Source organism: Saccoglossus kowalevskii, chromosome 12 (assembly GCF_978046115.1).
Source record: "Saccoglossus kowalevskii chromosome 12, keSacKowa6.1, whole genome shotgun sequence".
NCBI classification, from domain to species: domain Eukaryota; kingdom Metazoa; phylum Hemichordata; class Enteropneusta; family Harrimaniidae; genus Saccoglossus; species Saccoglossus kowalevskii.
The window spans coordinates 17,584,653-17,605,258 of record NC_140652.1 but is presented as its reverse complement, the minus strand read 5'-3'; the positions used below and the strand labels follow the sequence as shown (position 1 = coordinate 17,605,258).

The window sequence follows — 20,606 nt, the reverse complement described above, 5'->3', positions numbered from 1 at the left end:
GCGCGATATTGTTTGCACTCAAACGCAAATCTACTTCCGGGTTAGCCAGAGGTTGCCTATTAATTTGTTGACATCGCCCTGTTTTGCAGCTTTGCGTGAAAAACAATGGGAGTGTGTTTGCCTTGTTTAAACAGTTCAAGCAGTGACTATGACGGTCCTGACCAGGTGAATATGAAAACAATGTTATTTACTATGAAAGCAATCCTCGTCGTAGCATTTCTTAAATGTCATTTTCAGTTTCCTTTTTAGTATCCGCCACATTATTATGAATATTCATAAGGTATATATGAACTGTGATACCAGTTAAGTGCGAAGGAAATTATTTTGATTTAAATAAAAGAGAAGACAATATATAACAGAAATGTGTGACCATCTTCAAATCAAGTTATCTTAAAGTGATGAAAATTCCAAAACTGATCAGTAAACTGCAGTCATGTGTCACGGCAAGTACATGTCTGCAGCAAATAGTAAAAGCAAAATACTATGGGCCATTATGGCCATCGGCTCTGAAGAGGCTCATTTGCATATATACAGTATTTACTCGTATATCAATAATGCTCCATTTAATGTCAACCCCACCCTCCCTACCTCGGGGTTTAGTGGGGGATTTGGAAATTATTGTTGTAAAATTTGCGAAATGCCCCACCTCCTAGGGCAAGATGGATAGGCAAATCCCCACCCAAAACAAACCCCCTCATTTCTCCCACCGATCGCCACTGTCCGCACATATGCTAGCGAGGACGGGACATGAAACACGACTATTACCACGGGCACAGTTTGGCGTAAACCCTGTCTAATGCCCACATTTGTCCCGTATCACCCGAGGTGGGAGGGGTCGGGGTTGACATTGACTGGAGCATAACAGTGTTACATAGGTCATATGTAAATGAACTATTAACAATTAAATAAACAATTAATTAAGTAAATTAACAATTTTACTGTCGTCGATATGAAAGTAATTTTATCCATAATAATTAAAACCATGCATCCTGATATCATTTTCTGCAAATTTTGTTTTTAGCCCCATTTAACATTGGACGTAGCAGCAATGTAGAGCATGCCTTAAATACGGAATCATGACATTAAACACAAATTTAATTAACAATCATGCAAGCACAAATACTTTTCACAAGAAATTTAGATTTTATATCTCACTAAATTATCAGTACCAAAGCAGAAAAAGATGTAAACTGCAAATTTCACGTTCTGGCAGAACAAAATCTAATCTGCATTGGCCGATATGAGCACCGTAATACCGTACCGCTTTTGTGCACACTCTAGCTGCATGCTGGGAAAATTCTCCACACAAAAATGTTGATCCGTACATGACATCATCATGAATTATGCTAATTTCATTTTTGAAAATACTCCTTGCATAGCAGTATAGGTAACATGCACTGAAAGATCAGGTTGATATCAAAGGGTGTAAAACGACAAAACAAAAGTTATACCCATCTACCTAATATTACCAAAACCACATCATTTATTTTATTCGGCCTCTACGTAAATATTTTTTTTTGTCATGGAGTAAAGTGTACTACACTGCACACAACTGTCTGTGGGGTCATAGCTCTTGCGTTTGTCTTTAGTCTTTGTGACAGTATTTGTGTCATACATTTGTTGTTTTTGGATATTTGGATTTTATAGACGCAAGTGTTATGGTATCTCACATAGTATTGCGTAACACGTACTATCGTGCAATAATTTTTCGCCATCAAAACTATCTCTAATCGATGAAATGTTTATTAAACTCTCAGCAAAGTGAAAACTGTGACAAAAACGATTAGTTTGATGATTTAAATACCATTACAAAGACAAAATACAGGCAGAAGAAGAGCTATGGACCCACCTGTCTGTGTGTTTAGCAGATTGAATTACTCGCTCCTAAGACTATGTGACCTATGAACAACGTTTGATGTCTTTACATTGTATATATAGTATTTTAGTTGTTTTTAAAAACACATAAAAAATACAACTTTACGAGCATGTTACACCAAAGTCAGTTAAGGCTTGAATGTTATTATTATGTATAGATGAACTTAAAGTGCCTGTGAAATGGCTGCTATTTTCACGCCTAAAATTATCCATTAATACATAAATATTATTATTTTTTATGTTTCTAAGCATAAATATTTTTTTTAAGTGAAAAAATGTGTTTAAACTCAGTCTACAGAAACTTTATTTTTGCGTATTTTAAAACGAGGCTCCTCATTAGCTTCTCATTTGCATACAGAAATTCCCCTTGTGACTTCAGAAAGGGAAGTCGCTGGGCAGCTTGCATTGTCGATACGTGTAAATAAGGCAAATTTCTTGTGCTGTTTTCTCGTCTTTGACTAAATTGCCACTTATGTACTTGTTCGTCGAGGAAGAATGGACCATAATGAACACATAGTATCAAGTTTGTTGCATGGGGTTGAGTCAGATGTGAAATATGTCCGGTCTGGTGTAGCTAGTCACCATGGTGTTACCGTCACCGGAGCACGTTTGTACATTGTCGCTCTCCGGCATTGGACAAAATCAAATTTGACGACTGAATCGTCTTGTTATTTAGCAGGTTACTAGACACTATTGATTTATAAAATAAAGAAATAATTTTTAAAAAAAATGACAAAACACAGTTACTAAATAAATGACTGTCGCGTTGTAATGGGTGAACGCGTCGGGTCATGAGGGGGACAAGTGCGTGAATGGCGGCGTTTAATTGGATAACAAAAATAATTGAGAGCGACTCACATACAGACAAATTCAGAGTGGATTTAGCGTGATTTTCATGATTATGACATATTAAAAAAATACATTGACAGTTCAAGCCCTGATTCTTATTCCGTAAATTATTACGCCGATCAAGCTGCAAGTAAAGGCAACAAACGTGTGAATTCGACATTCAACACCAATAACCGAACAATTCAGACAATTTTAGCCTGCGAAAATGAAAAAAGCCTGAGGGCTGCATAATTTCCTGTTTGTTCGACGCTTCGTTTTCGTGTCATTATCAAAGTTACTGCTACCTTTTACATAACACGGATGGTCTCTATAAAGCGATAATCGGGATCGCAAAAAAATCAAATCATTTGAAACACATACTCGACGTCTCTCTTCCTTCTGAAATCCGTCTCAGTGATCATGGGCTGGTTCGGAATCTATTTTTTCGAAAACGTTTTGTATTGTCGGCGTTTCTCGTTAAAACCTAGTTGTTTTGTCATGGACAAGGACAGTTTTTCACACACAAAAAAAAAGAATCTGAGGTGAAGTGGACACTGCATATGACGCTGTTAGGAGGAAGTCCACCCCAACCTTTTCTCGTTATTTTCACGGCTTTCGTCCACCGATTTCGCACCTTCAGATCGATTGGAAACATGTAAATACTTACACTATGACTATACGCATTACTGCAACCGCCCACAACACAACGTTTAACCATCATAAATGTTTGTTGTGAAAACAACTTCTAAAAATTCGCTCTCTCAAAAATAAAATTAAACAGACAAAAGATACGCCGATTAAAAAATGTATATCGTTTAAAAGTACAGTTGTATGTTGAATGACACAGTGATATAAAAGTACGGCTCAGGGGTATGGCTTCCTCTCGTATTTTTGCATTTGGTGGCGCACTTTCGGCGAGAGTCGGAAATCCGGAAACAGTCGATCGTTTCAGGATAGGTGGGCGTGGCTACAGCACGGGAAGTATCTCAAATTTACTTGGATACGAGTAATCATTTTCAGCAAAAAAATCAATAATTGCCCATTTCAGTGGGGCACAGATCTAAAATGGGAAGCGTGTGGGTGGGCATTGCACAGGCACTTTAATATTTATAAACATTTATACCATGTAATTTAATAACACCAAATATGTAGGAAGGTGATCACTATGTCAAATCAAAATAATTTTGTACTGTGTACATGAACGTCGTCACATGCTGTTATGTATTTTTTTTTTATTAATGCCTGAAATAGACGGAGGTCCCTGCCTAGCTAATCAAGTTATTTTTTTTTTTTAAATTTAACTGAAAACTATTTTTTAAATATTTTGGGGTTAATAACTTTATATTTATTTGAATAAATATGCCTTTGCTAATTTTAGTGTTGGGAAAATTGAAAACATTTTATTGGAATCAGTGAACACCATATTACTAAGTTATGTATTCAAAATAGTGAATATTTGTGACAAAACTTGTTTTTTCGAAACGCCATTAAAACATCAAATTGTGACAAATCCTAGCAGTAAAACTGAAACTGTTTGCGGTTATGCTCACAAAAATATTCCTCAACTTTTTCTCAATACATTTCTAACATGGCTATGAGCCCTCCACCAATCAGATCGCCGGATTCACTATTTATATTCTCTGAGAGAAGTTAGTTAGAACATGGCTTTGTCAGCTGATCTTGATTGACAGGAGATCATCAAAATAACACACATGATTGGTTAATCTAATTTTATAATTGGAAGGCGCTAGCCATGTTAGAAGCCGGTTATAAAATGACACGACCTTTATACAGGGTTTTGAATATATAACCTATACATAGAACACGAGCTAGAGAATACATCACAAGGCTTGTTTTTTCCTTAAATAGTGTTTTATTTTCTCTCATCGTCGTGTCCACTGTTTATCTAACCTATGTAACCATAGTATTTTTAACATAAAAGGACTTAATGAACACTATCTAAAACAAATCTCAATCTCAATAAGATCTCAATGGCCATTAGTTTATGGTATGTTTCTCTATTTGTACAATCTAGCAGCTATAAAACATGTAGCTTGACACACTGTACAATATTAATTAACTTTAATTCTGAATTTAATTTTGTTGTAGGAAACTCAGAGACAACGTCAAGCAGAAGCAGCTCTGAAACGTCAACAACAGGTATTGTCATTGTCAACACCGTGCAGCATATTAAATTAAAACTACTGTAAAATGACTAAATTTCACTGGGTTTAAATTTCAGGATTTCTGTGGGTTTTAAATTCACAGCATTATCATTTAGCAGCCCTCCAAATTGCGACCATTTTGGTCGCCATGGCGATTAAATTAAATGAATGGCGATTCAAAAAAATATGTAGGTCGCCAATTGGCGAACTAAAAATAATCTGGCCGGCGACTAAACTTTCCGTAAGATAAAACAGACTATACAGCTTGTCAGCTCTTGATGGCGCAGTTTTTCCCAGAATTCAACACTGCACATGCGTATTACATTATCCGGCATATTTGTTAAGAACGAAACTAGTCGGTAGTCATGAAACAACGTACGATCGCAGCGTATTTTGCAAGTCCGAGCCTTGTACCACATAGTGAATCAGTGTCGGACGATAGTGTTGAAATTCGTTAGGTTTTAAAAAATGGAATGTCCGTCAAATTGACGTAAACTTCCCCTTGTTTCACGGTAAAAGCAATGGTCGTGGCCGAGTTGTAGGCTAAACAACTCAAAATCAAAACAAAGTCATCAATCAGTATGTATTATGACAAAGAAAACAAAACATCAAGACGCGGAGAAGAGGTCAGCACAAAACTAATAGGTCAAAAGAGTTGTTAATGTATCAAGTTACCTCTCTCTGCGATTTTTCATGGAAATTATTTGCTTGTTTTCAATTAATTTTAACAGTTGTTTGCTTCATTGAATTAAACTGAGTTCGTCCGGTTACGAACAAAGCTGTCTCGCACCACCTAGGAAAACTCGAAGTACAGGTAAAAAAGATACATGGAAGTTTAGCAACTAGGACAGTTATATCTCCCTGACCCAGTGCAATATATCTGGTTATAATCAAAGCTCATGTGTCCTTATTTGAGGGACGAGATTCTGCCGTAAATTCGCCCTGAGCCCAGTTTGGCAGTTTGGATTAAAAAAATATAATGAGATTTAACAAAAATAAAATGGGACTTTCAAGGTGTATTTTGGCATCATTTTTCGGACATTTCATTCATTCCTGACGCCTAAAATTGAGTAAGTTTTACCGTAGTTATTGACGCCTATTCAAGAGTATGATGTTTATTGTGTCTACTAGACTAGCGCGAATAACTGCGCGAATGGGTAAGCTTTGTTTCGACAATGAGCAGTTATCACTGTAATCAATGTTAAATTATTCTTCAAATGCTCAGTTTATTAGTCCCCGTTCGGACAAAGTCCGAAAACGGGGACTTATAATTCGGTCTCCGTCCGTCCGTCCGTCTGTGTGTCCGTGTGTCCGTCCGGAGTCATATCTCAGAATCCCTTGGACCGATTCTGTTCATTCTTTGCATGTGCCTAGTACTTTATGTGGGACATATGCACATGCAGTGGTTTAGCGATTTGATTCAAAATGGCCGACTGGCAGCCATCTTGTTTTTTGAAAATGTTGTATTTTGGATATGCTTTGTCAGTTTTCATTCAAACTTGGTACATAGATTATACATGTTAGGATACATGTCCATGACCATTTATTTCACAATTGGATCAAAGATGGCCGACTGGCAGCCATCTTGTTTTTTGAAAATGTTGTTTTTTGGACATGCTTTGTCAGTTTTCATTCAATTTCAGTACATAGATCATACATGTTAGGATACATGTCCCAGACCGTTCGTGAGTTCCTGAGTCTGTCCGTCTGTCCTTCCGTCTGTCTGTCAGTCTGTCCAGAGTCATATTTCAGAATCCTGTGGACCGATTCCGTTCATTCTTTGCATGTGCCTAGTACCTTATGTGGGACATATGCACATGCAGTGGTTTAGCGATTCGATTCAAAATGGCCGACTGGCAGCCATCTTGTTTTTTGAAAATGTTGTATTTTGGATATGCTTTGTCAGTTTTCATTCAAACTTGGTACATAGATTATACATGTTAGGATACATGTCCATGACCATTTATTTCACAATTGGATCAAAGATGGCCGACTGGCAGCCATCTTGTTTTTTGAAAATGTTGTTTTTTGGACATGCTTTGTCAGTTTTCATTCAATTTTAGTACATAGATCATACATGTTAGGATACATGTCCCCGACCGTTCGTGAGTTCCTGAGTCTGTCCGTCTGTCCTTCCGTCTGTCTGTCAGTCTGTCCAGAGTCATATTTCAGAATCCTGTGGACCGATTCCGTTCATTCTTTGCATGTGCCTAGTACCTTATGTGGGACATATGCACATGCAGTGGTTTAGCGATTCGATTCAAAATGGCCGACTGGCAGCTATCTTGTTTTTTCGAAAATGTTGTATTTTGGACATGCTTCGTCAGTTGTCATTCAAACTTGGTACATAGATTATACATGTTAGGATACATGTCCATGACGATTTATTTCGCAATTGGATCAAAGATGGTCGACTGGCTGGCATCTTTTTTTTGTTTTTATGTGGTATCTTGGACGTGCTCTGTCAGTTTTCATGCAAATTTGGCACATACATGTACTTTATACATGTTAGGATGCATTTCTATGACAATATGTTTTAAAATCTGGTCAAGGATGGCCGATTGACAGCCATCTGACTTTTTGGCCTCACTACTATATTTCCACAATTTATGTACCATTTTCATTCATATTTGGCACGTACATCATACATATCAGTGTGTTTCATAATCAGATCAAAGATGGACGTATAACGTTTATTTTATTTTTGGCCATATTACTACTACACGGAACACATGTTTTGATGTAAATAAGCAATCTATTGTATACGCGCCACTTGGAACTCAAGTTTCAAGGACACGTTCGCGACAACCCCTTCGCTTTAATATGACGAGCACAAAGAGAACTTTCAAAAATTTTAACGGGGACTGTATCATTTTCAATGACTTGTTTTTTGAAAACAAATTTTTTTATTTAAAAAAAAATATGCCGTTTTTCCATAAAAATCCAAGCCAAAAGATTGGACTATAACATCTGCAAGTCTTTTCCATGTTACGTTCGATAACATTTAACATATTTAAAAATATAGAGATGCAGTTTGTTTGTGATTTTCAATTAAAAATAGTTCTTTTCGCTTTTTATATTGATTTTTATCTAAAGAACATTCTGTGAAAATTTGACTAATAAATTTTTCTTATGAGTAAGCAAACAACAGGACCTTTGACTGACAATATGCAAATCAAGATTGTACGGGTCATAGTTCATTCATTCACGCACATGTGCAATTATTCTCAAATCAGTTCTCGCTCGCTAGCAAACCAAACATTATATTTCCTCGGTGTTTTTTCCTGATTTTTATCATTACATTACATCATTTATCATTACATCAGCATATTTTTGACCTAAAATCAAAAACGCATTCTGGATATTTAAAATAAAGACCAGTTTTACAAAGTTTGTATAATAAGTTTTCAGAAAATATATAACATGTTGGATATATAATACCATCTTCATTGTCTAATTACTCAATTAAAAAGCAAGCCAAATAAACTGCATCTCTACCTTAAATGATCAATTTGAACACGTTGACATCATTCAGTTTAGTTTCTCTGTGATACTGTATGATTTAGTATCGTACTCTTGAATAAATACTTAAATTTAAACATAATTGTTGTTTCTGTGTAGTCTGTGAAACATAATAAATTCTGGCGACCTACAATTTTGTACTTGGCTACTAAATTTTCCAGCTGGCCTCCAAAAGTTTGAACTTGGTGGCCAATGGCCACTAAGATAAAAATTAAACTTGGAGAGCTGTTTAGATAATGTGTTTCACGCTAAATTTTACATATTTACTGGGTTTTACTATAGCCCATTTTTCAGTCAGCGAAATAAGCAGAATTAAAACCCAGTGAATAATTAACCCTTTTACAGTATTGTCTTCCTATTATTAGTTTTCTTTGCAACAATGTAATATTGTGAGGTTATTAGGAGGATACCTCAAAGTATGCACAGTACAGCAGGAGTAGCAACTAACACTCTGTGTCGGTCGATGTGACGATGTACTGTCTGAGTGCATACTTTGAGGTATCCTCATAATAACCTTGCTATTATTAAACATTATTTCCTTTCAAGGATACATCATGGGAATGTCGAAATCAATAAGTTTAGAGCATAGTCAGCGACCTTTTTTGTGTGGAGTTCGGTCAAACCCTGGTGGCAGCCATGTTTGTTTTTATTATTAGAGGATGCTTAGGTGCATAATCATTCCATATTTGGAGTTGGCATTTAAATATGAAAATACCCTGTAAAATATCGCAAAATTACAGCACGCTGTGACTTACTGCGTTACGATGACAGATATACCGGTATAATAATGCACTCTGACTCTACCTTTATTGGGGTATGTGCAATATTTGATGGTCAAATCAATAAATTTTTTAATTTAATTTAAATTATTTTTATAGTATTTCAACTCCGATGAAGTTTACCTGAGTATACTCAGAATGTATCCATGTTGCTTGCTTGCATATGTGTATTTTTATTAAACCTATCATAAGTACACGAGATGTAATGTACCTAACAAATATATGGTGTGGCAATTGCCTAGCAACATGCAGCTGGATTGTTTGATATGGAGCTAGTATGATAGATTTCTACATTGTACAGTGATACCATTTATTTTCACTGACACTTAATTTCACTATTTTATAAACAAGATAAGTATAAACATCAAGAAAATTAGCAGCCACAACATTTTTTCCTGCCCAAGTTACCTGAAAAATCACCCAGTCCACAGCAGTCGACAAAATGACAACATGAGTTTGGCAGATTGCATTTTGACTGGGATGGCTAACAAATCAGTTCTGTTACATTGCACACTATGTCTGAGTTAGATTACCAATTTATGAAAAAATGAATATTCAAGTGTGAATTCAGAACAGAATATATAGAAGAGTCTAAGTAATCAAGACTATGTTGTTTTTTTATAGGCAGAAGCTAAAGGTATCAAAGATCCTGAAGGATTGAAGCGGAGACAGCAGCAACGTGCTGATGCGGAAAAGAAAGCAGAGGAAGCGGAAAAAACGGGCGGAGAAGCAAATCTCAAGGTATTGTGATTTACAGAAAAACTTGTGTTTTTTAGACTACGATGAAAGTCAACTAGTTAGTTAGTTAGGTTAGTTAACTATCGTTAAAATCCTAATATATACCACGGTTTATATTACAATGTATAAATTTAAAAATTCAAGATCGTGGTGCAGTTTCTATTGCGTACATATTGCAATCACTAAATGGCCGTGGTCATTTTTTCCACAACTCGTGCACGAAACAAACAATACACCGTACAATCTTTTGAATATAGGCGTAACTCCAATTTAGATGTCAGGGAAGAGTGATAAGCTTCAGTCACAGTCAATCAAAAAAACTGTTCACATGATAAAAAAATACTCAGTATATTTAATGTAATATGCAATTATTTTTTTTAATTTTCTTCGTAACGGAAAGTATATTCTGACAGAATTTTCATATAAAAACAAACATAAATGCACTGCTTAGTAGAAAATGATCATGGTACGGCACGGTTACTAAAAAAGTATGATACCGTGGGTACGGTAACACAAGCCGGCCATGCTTTGGCTCACTAGTGAATAACTTACTTGTTTTTGAAATGTTGAAATTGTTGATTATTACTCAGTAGTGACACACGAAAAATAAATTCGTTGAATTGTTATCAAATGCAAGTAAAATTCAACTTAGTTTCACTGTAAGCGAATTATTTCAATCACATGTAAACGATTGATGCGATACATTTTCCGCCATGTTTGAATGCACATGAGACGAGAAATTAACCAATCAAAATACTGGATGGTGCCCACGTGTTCAAATTACCTTTCATAGCTCATTTAAATATGTTAATGACAGTTCAGCAACTTCATGTGAACGCCGCAACACGCAACACAGAAGAGATTTACCGACCGGGTTTACCGATAATGTAGTGCGATCATTTGGCTTTGATTTCCTTGGGAAAACAACATAATTTTTTTTTTAAATCAAGAAATTAGTTGTTTTCAAAAGATAAACTGAGCATTGAAAAAGAACAGTTTTACGGAGTATTGACAAAGGTTGCTGCAAGAACAAAAGCAGTTTCACTGCATGTCTGACATCCTATCACTGCTGAACAATAAAGAGGTGTGAATATTTTTAGGCACGTTGTCAAAACAAATGAATAGGATTAGGAACAATGGACTAGCTGGTTGAAACAAAGTCAGTCACTGTCTTGTCGAATTGGGGGTGCGGTTAGTAATAGGTACTTTTCATGTTTTCAATTTTTGTTGAGAACTCTTTAACCCTGAAGCCGAAATCGGGGTGCAGTTCTATTACATATGCGGTTTATATTTTAAGGTAGTATATATTTATTCGGAGAGTCATAATTCCCATGTCTGACTGGGTTTATTTGGCATATGGTTGTATTATGAATTTCTTTTAGATAATTTTTTTACTTGCTTACTTTTTTGTATAGATTAGATTCTTTAGATGGCACAGTTGGCTGTTCATCTTGGGTATAAATTAAATTACAGTAATGATTAGTGCAGTTCGTCAATTGGATTTTGACACTCTTTGACAACATTTTTCAATTAAATGACCCATATATCTTAGTGTCAACATAAACAAACACTAAATCAAAGAAAACCGATGATAATTATAAACATGGTAGATGTAGATTACTCTAATTGCAAATAATCTACTAGCTGTTAGATGACAGATCCTTATTGATGCAGTATTATACTAACTGTACCTTTGATGAGCTTCCAGATATTGTTTCAGTAAATGAACAAATACAGCACAATGTTGCACACTGTGCATGTTACACTGTGAAGATGAATCGATTTCCGCTATAGTTACATGATTTGCATCATATCAGTGGTCTATCTATGCTGCACATGTCTGCTATTCTCAGGCGGAGATACGTCACAGATACGTTCTACAATGCTAAGATGTGCACCACTGTACCATGTATTTCTATGAGCTCTTTGCAAGCTGCTGTGGAATGCCAATCAAAAAACCAATAAAAACAGCACAAACTCAACCATGAGATAAACCTGAACAACCAAATTTATATATATTGCACGTGTAGGGACAATCTTGTTATACTTTCCAAGGGAGTCTCAAGAATTATCCAAAGTATCGTTTCTGATCGTTGTTTTCACCAGTTTTGGTGTATGTAATTTGAGAGAACTTGCAACAATTGATGTTTCTTTTTCTGATTTTTCAGTGGCAAGTTGGATAGTGAATGAAGTCAGTATTTGTGCTATGATGGATTATTCAAGAAACTCTCTACCATAATGGAGCCAACATTTTGTAAATAGATTATATAATATTATGGAATGAACCATTAATTTTAGGGGGGACAGCAATGATACATATCATTGAGTTAAATAGTTTCATATTAGAAGTTTACAATGTATGAATTATAATTGTGTGAAATGTATTATTAGAAACTATTACTGTTATTAAGTAACAATATCCTTAGTACCAGGATGTGTGACCTTTAGCAGCCATGTAAAGTACCAGGATGTGTGACCTTTAGCAGCCATGTAAAGTACCAGGATGTGTGACCTTTAGTAATCATGCATAATCTTGTATCATGCTAAGTGAAAATTCTTGCATTTCATGATTTGTTATTCTAATATTACACTATTGCTTGCTTTAGGTATTTAAGTCACACCTATCAAAAATGATGTTAGTGTTCAAGGATTCCAATTCAAAGTCTTTTGCTACCAGGTGATTTTTCCCGCCTAAATTTGTGAATCAACATTTTGCAGATTTTGAGTAATTTTCGTAAAAATTCAGTTCTACTTTTATATCAAACAAACTGGCTAGTACATTGTTTGAATTTAGAACCAAATGTTGACAAATGGTGATTGTAGACTTCTAGATTTTAAGTAAAACATAATAGTTTACATAATAATTTGCATATAATTTACATAATTTATTCATAATGTTTGTACATTTTTTTCACTTTTCACAAACTGCTTACATACTGTATTACTTTTAGTTTTATAATTTAGAATGAAATTGTAAGTCATGGCTTAATATCAGTAAACAGTAAAATCAATATTTCACAACTTATATATTATAACATACTCATTCACTATTTTTTGTGCAATAATTGTAGCAAAATATGAAATGAACGATTCTTGGTCAGTTGACAACACTAACAACTGAATAGTCGAAACTGAACTTTGCAATCATGACATTCATGGCAGCCTTATGTGTTACCTCAATCAATATGGAACTACCCAGAATGCAGTATTTCAGTTGTCTTGATGAAGCATTATGATTATAGCAACCCCAACGGTAGATAGGGTGCAGTTTGTGAATAAGGTAGGACATAATGTAATCAGCCATGATGGAAAGAAAGTTGAACTTTTCTACATCAAGTTTTCTTGGCATTATGTGGAGCCAGTAACAATTAATGAGGTATTTTGTTTTCATCAATGTTTCAATCATTAGTAAATTACTACATGTTATTTATATTATTGGCATCTGCATTACTTCAAATGATTTTTGTTTTTAAATCAGAAATCAATCATGGTGTGATTGATAAGGTACCGTACAGACTGCTCTACAAGTGTAATTATGATTTTACTGATTCCAATAAACCAGTTACCATGGAAAACATGTTGAGCATTTTTTTTATTTCATTTACATTTTATTTTTGACATTTTAATAATCTTTTCTTCAAACGTTTTATTTTTGATATAGGTTGTGGCAATTATGTAAATAGACTAAAACTTACAAGAAGTACATGAGGACCAAAATAAACTTAGTAGCCTTCTGAAGAAAACAGTGGGGACAAGTCTCATAGAACAATAGTTGAGTTGTGGCAAAGCGTGTCAGTGTCAGACAAGCATGACAGCCTGCCAGAGCAGTGTGGCAAGATCAGACAAGGATGGCAGCCTCTCAGAGCAGTGTGGCTATGTCAGACAAGGATGGCAGCCTGCCGGAGCAGCGTGGCTATGTCAGACAAGCATGGCAGCCTGCCTGAGCAGTGTGGCTATATCAGACAAGGATGGCAGCCTCTCAGAGCAGTGTGGCTATGTCAGACAAGGATGGCAGCCTGCCGGAGCAGCATGACTATGTCAGACAAGCATGGCAGCCTCTCAGAGCAGTGTGGCTATGTCAGACAAGCATGGAGCCTCTCAGAGCAGCATGTCAGTGTCAGACAAGCATGACAGCCTCTCAGAGCAGCGTGTCAGTGTCAGGCAAGCATGACAGCCTCTCAGAGCAGCGTGTTAGTGTCAGACAAGCATGACAGCCTGCCGGAGCAGCGTAGCTATGTCAGACAAGCATTGCAGCCTCTCAGAGCAGCATGTCAGTGTCAGACAAGCATGACAGCCTCTCAGAGCAGCATGTTAGTGTCAGACAAGCATGACAGCCTGCCAGAGCAGTGTGGCTATATCAGACAAGCATGGCAGCCTCTCAGAGCAGCGTGTTGGCGTCAGACAAGCATGGCAGCCCCTCAGAGCAGCGATTCAGTGTTAGACAAGCATGACAGCCTCTCAGAGCAGCGTGTCGGTGTTACACAAGCTTGGCAGCCTCTCAGAGCAGCGTGGCCGTGTCAGACATACAATATTTACTCTATTAGGAGTATATCTTCAATAGAATCACGTATACAATATTTACTCTATTAGAAGTACATATTCAATAGAATCACACATACCATATTTACTCTATTTGAAGTACATCTTTAATAGAAGCACACACCCATATCGACTATTAGAAGTACATATTCAATAGAATCACACATACCATATTTACTCTATTAGAAGTACATATTCAATAGAATCACACATACCATATTTACTCTATTAGAAGTACATATTCAATAGAAGCACACACCATATCGACTATTAGAAGTACATATTCAATAGAATCACACATACCATATTTACTCTATAAGAAGTATATCTTCAATAGAAACACACATACCATATTTACTCTATTAGAAGTACATATTCAATAGAATCACACATACCATATTTACTCTATTTGAAGTACATCTTTAATAGAAGCACACACCATATCGACTATTAGAAGTACATATTCAATAGAAACACACATACCATATTTACTCTATTAGAAGTACATATTCAATAGAATCACACATACCATATTTACTCTATTAGAAGTACATATTCAATAGAAGCACACACCATATCGACTATTAGAAGTACATATTCAATAGAATCACACATACCATATTTACTCTATTAGAAGTACATATTCAATAGAAGCACACACCATATCGACTATTAGAAGTACATATTCAATAGAATCACACATACCATATTTACTCTATAAGAAGTACATATTCAATAGAATCACACATACCATATTTACTCTATTAGAAGTACATCTTTAATAGAAGCACACACCATATCGACTATTAGAAGTACATCTTCAATAGAATCACACATACCATATTTACTCTATTAGAAGTACATATTCAATAGAAGCACACACCATATCGACTATTAGAAGTACATATTCAATAGAATCACACATACCATATTTACTCTATAAGAAGTACATATTCAATAGAATCACACATACCATATTTACTCTATTAGAAGTACATATTCAATAGAATCACACATACCATATTTACTCTATTAGAAGTACATATTCAATAGAAGCACACACCATATTTACTCTATTAGAAGCACATCTTCAATAGAATCACACATACCATATTTACTCTATTAGAAGTACATATTCAATAGAAGCACACACCATATTTACTCTATTAGAAGTACATATTCAATAGAATCACACATACCATATTTACTCTATTTGAAGTACATCTTTAATAGAAGCACACACCATATCGACTATTAGAAGTACATATTCAATAGAAACACACATATCATATTTACTCTATTAGAAGTACATATTCAATAGAATCACACATACCATATTTACTCTATTAGAAGTACATATTCAATAGAAGCACACACCATATCGACTATTAGAAGTACATATTCAATAGAATCACACATACCATATTTACTCTATTAGAAGTACATATTCAATAGAAGCACACACCATATCGACTATTAGAAGTACATATTCAATAGAATCACACATACCATATTTACTCTATAAGAAGTACATATTCAATAGAATCACACATACCATATTTACTCTATTAGAAGTACATCTTTAATAGAAGCACACACCATATCGACTATTAGAAGTACATCTTCAATAGAATCACACATACCATATTTACTCTATTAGAAGTACATATTCAATAGAAGCACACACCATATCGACTATTAGAAGTACATATTCAATAGAATCACACATACCATATTTACTCTATAAGAAGTACATATTCAATAGAATCACACATACCATATTTACTCTATTAGAAGTACATCTTTAATAGAAGCACACACCATATCGACTATTAGAAGTACATCTTCAATAGAAACACACATACCATATTTACTCTATTAGAAGTACATATTCAATAGAATCACACATACCATATTTACTCTATTAGAAGTACATATTCAATAGAAGCACACACCATATTTACTCTATTAGAAGCACATCTTCAATAGAATCACATATACCATGTTTACTCTATAAGAAGTACATCTTCAATAGAAACACACATACCATATTTACTCTATTAGAAGTACATATTCAATAGAATCACACATACCATATTTACTCTATTAGAAGTACATCTTCAATAGAAAAACACATTATATATATAATCGCACCATAGTCATATACATGTTTTTGAATTGAGTAACAAAGTGTATTTTATAGGTGACGTTGTATATGTACTGGTATATCTTGCATGCAATCCATATCGAACACAATGTGGTGCTCGGACAGTACGAAATTAATCATTTTATCTTTCAAATAAGTCAAACAATATGGCATAAATTGCTAGTATTTGGTTTTATAACTCACAAGTGAAATTTCATCAACAATGCTGTGTGTTTGTTGTTTATTTGCTCCATGCATGATTGAATGAGTATGTTTGTAAGACAGCTGTTGACTAAAGTGATGATCATAAACACATTTAATGACTGTTGAATTTGTTACATATCTACGTGTTGCAAAATTTATATTAAACATTTGTCAAACTGATAGCATTTCCATGCTATATTGCACTTTCAGATCCACTCTTTAAAAAGCTTAAAATTTTGGATACAGATATATGAGTTATGTAAATTGAAAACACCGTCTCTTGATATCGATGTGAAGCATGATAATTGTAATTTGAATTTGATTTGTTCATGCCGATTTCACATTCATCTAATACAAGAGCTGATCTCAAATTTCAAGTTTGTCAACTTTGAACTGACCTAATGGTATCCGAGTGTATGCACGATCAGATCACGACAGTCGTACCATCTTAAAAAAAAAGTTCGCTATTTAAAATATAGACATCGATCAGTCTCAGCGATCCATCTGCGTTAGCCACCCCATCATCGTCACTATGTGACGATAATTTCCTTTCTTATGCACTTCTTGACACTTTTTCTAGTTCTTCAATTCTGAGCTACATGTAGATAAATGTTGCACCGTCGTTGGAGTCCGAACTTTCCGAACCGCGATCGATGTTATTTTTTCTGAGACGAAGTTTTGCTTCTTCGGACATTGGAGTCATATTCTTCCTTTTTTGTCCCTTCCTTCTCTAATAATAATTCTGATAACAATTTTAAGGAGCGCTAATTTTTTGATGTGTCACACACGGTGTACTAATATAGAACGATCACAGAGACAGGGGTGCGTGCGTTGTTTCCGTTGCTAAGTAGGCCAACTTATGCAAATTAGGTCAATATTTATTGTTTACGCTCAAAGCCGATTATCCTGAAATCAAAGTGAGCGGTCTGCTGTTATAAACACATATCCTAACTTTCTTGTTAAAAATGCCTTTTTGGGGTGTACTGGTTACTATTTTGAGTGGAAAACACATCCATTGCATGCAGATAGACAAATGCCACCAAAATAAATGTATAAAATAGTGACTGTTATGTCTACTACATCCTTAAGGTAGAGATGCAGTTTACCTGACAGGTATTTTAATTAGTTAATTAGGAAACCAAGATGACCTCCCTTGTCAACAAAACTATATATTTTCGGAAACCTTATTGTATGAATTTTAAAGTTTTGTTAGTATTTTATTTTATTTTTATGGACACTGTAGTTTGAAATATGCACAAAAATGAGCTTTTTTTGTAAAAAGTGATTTAAAAAAAAATAGCTTCTAAACCATGCTTCTGTTTCCTGTCAAAATTGGTTTATGGGAATATCTGTTTACTATGAAGAAAGTGCCGTCTTGAAAACTGTCTACCAGTTGTCAATTTTGTAGGGCAGCAGCTAAAATTTCACTACTTCAAGTTTATGCATAAATTAACACCCATGCTAGTTGTCTGTACGATTGCTGTAACAATATTCAAATAAAAACAATGCCCCGACGGCGTTTTGAAGATAAACACATTGTCAATCATTTGTGAAAATTTCAAAACAAAAGGTCAAAGCGTCTAGGAGCTATTAGTTCTGGTATGTGCACTAAAAAGAAGCTGTTACAGTTTCAAAATTAAATGTATTATCGTTTTGTAAAAAGTTAAATACAGTGCATAATATGGAGATCCCGTCACTTCTTTTTTTTCACGATGTTTTTTTTTTATTATTTATGTACAGCCTTGCCAAATCTTGCTAAGCATTAAAAAAAAATTGCACCTGTTATCTATATTTTAAAATCGTTTTTTTGAGTATGTTCCACTATTCACAATTCTACAAAATTTCAACAGTCTATAGCCGAGACCTTTTGGATAGTAAAAAGCAAAAAAAAAAATTTCACTCCCAAGTGCCCACGAACCTGCATCTCTACCTTAAGTGGCAATAATATTAACATGTGCACTAATTAAAATATTTCAACTTATGTTCAACAAGATTTTATAACAGGTTAGTGGTACCTAATAAGTATAAAAACAAAGTCTACAAAATATTTTGTTTCAACATGAGAGGGCGCTCAAACATAGGTAAGAGGATTAACCATTTATTCTATTTTTAACGCAAAGAAAAATCCCGAACCTGCATCTCTACCTTAAATTATTAATAACAAACGAAAACATGTTGGCTGAGTGTACGTTGTTGTTATTACACGGCAGTAAATGACGCGGAAGCGTTTTCGGAACAGTGTATATACGTTTTTTTAGATTCAAGAATGTGAGCGTTTTCATATTGTGATCGCCTGGATTGTCTATTTGAAATTCATTTATTAAAGGGCGCCATCATGTGCTCGCTAGGACTTTCCTTTCTTTTTAATGAAGGGTAAACTTTTCTCTTCGTTTTGTATGAGGGACACATTAATATTGTTGTTCAAACTTGTTTATTGAATGTCTCAATCTATATTTCGGTATTATTTCCTCATACATTGTAAGCCAAGTTGAAGAGATTTCATCAGATTAAAGATTAAAGCGGTTCGAAAGCAAACTAGAAATTCAAACTACTGTCAAACTTATTTCGATTCTTTTTCATGGTTAAAAAAAAAATGTGGGATGGTAAAACAGTGGAACGAGGCATCCGAGTACAAATGTAACACATTAGAACACTCAATTAAGTAATTAATAACATTTCAATAATAGTCGTGTTTCCATATATGCATTTCGATTTATATTCGTGACAAATGAAGTGTTTAAACCACACCTTAAACAAATGATTTCCAGGGATTATTTTTTTTTTCAACGAAAACCAACTTTTGTAAATCTGAACTGCATTAACAATCACATTGAGTGTAGTTGAACTGCAATGAAAGTCTAAAATGTGAACTACACATGTACAAGTATAGGGCTCTAAAATCAAAAGATTTGTTTAGGGATTCATTTTATTCCAGTCACTCATTTACAGGCAAGCTAGAAATTCAAACTACTGTCAAACGTATGTCGTGTATGGTCATGGTTAAACGTTTTGGTGATGGTAAAATAATATAGTTTCGCTTATGATCGAGGGCGCATAGAACGTGAGAAGAATACCCCCAGGGAAATGAGGAACACTGTAGAATCCACACTTTATATAGTTCACACGGTATTGAAGCATGAACAAAAGCGGTGCAGCGAATTTCATGAAAACGCAAGTTTAGTTTTAAGAAGGACATATATTACAAGTGGATACGGGCTTCACATCTGCGTTGTACAGAGCGCCACCAGCGTCTAAAACAACACATGGAACAAATATTGCAATGTGAATATACAATACAGTGAAAGGCAGAAAGCCGTACCTTAATTCATAAACATATTTATAAAAATGTAAAAGCTAATCATTAGCATTCATTCAAATACTTAATAGTGATTGGTTCAAGACTTCAACATTGTATACGCCCATACTGCGTATCATGCCCTCAAGTGACATAGCAACTGTGATCCCCACTTATTCAGAATATAGTGCTTGCTGATTGGATGATGTGGAACTAGCTCATTAATATTAATTGAAGTTACGATGGTGTCGACTCATTAACATCCTTTAATTAGACAATTATTTTATCGAATTCATTGTTATTTGTGCGCTGCAATGTAGTTCATCATATATCAATGAAAAAGCGATCAAGAACAGTCAACAATTATACATATTAGACATAGTCAGGTCGATATATGGAAAATACCCCCTTAACCCCCCAAAAACATATTCCATCATTAATATCAGTGCACCCTAGTGCCAAGATGTGCTTTTGTAGAACTCCGAGTGGATTGCCGATTGCCACTATTTCCCGGG

At 34.9% G+C, this 20,606-nt stretch overlaps 1 protein-coding gene across 1 annotated transcript; it reads left to right on the top strand.

Moving 5' to 3' along the window:
* Positions 1 to 2: 2 nt before the first annotated feature.
* Positions 3 to 13,482, top strand: LOC144348401 (uncharacterized). Its single transcript, XM_085506160.1, has 4 exons — positions 3 to 165; positions 4,813 to 4,863; positions 9,794 to 9,910; positions 12,076 to 13,482. The coding sequence occupies exons 1-4, from the start codon at positions 106 to 108 to the stop codon at positions 12,088 to 12,090; spliced, it is 243 nt and encodes an 80-aa protein (XP_085362286.1). The 5' UTR covers positions 3 to 105; the 3' UTR covers positions 12,091 to 13,482.
* The last annotated feature ends 7,124 nt before the right edge of the window (positions 13,483 to 20,606 follow it).

What these genes read in the sequence shown, in the direction of transcription:
- LOC144348401 (XM_085506160.1), top strand. Translation starts at nt 106, where the DNA reads ATGGGAGTGTGTTTGCCTTGTTTAAACAGTTCAAGCAGTGACTATGAC. An exon ending in ACTATGACGGTCCTGACCAG is followed by an intron (nt 166 to 4,812) that starts GTGAATATGAAA and finishes ATTTTGTTGTAG; the next exon opens with GAAACTCAGAGACAACGTCA. An exon ending in CTCTGAAACGTCAACAACAG is followed by an intron (nt 4,864 to 9,793) that starts GTATTGTCATTG and finishes GTTTTTTTATAG; the next exon opens with GCAGAAGCTAAAGGTATCAA.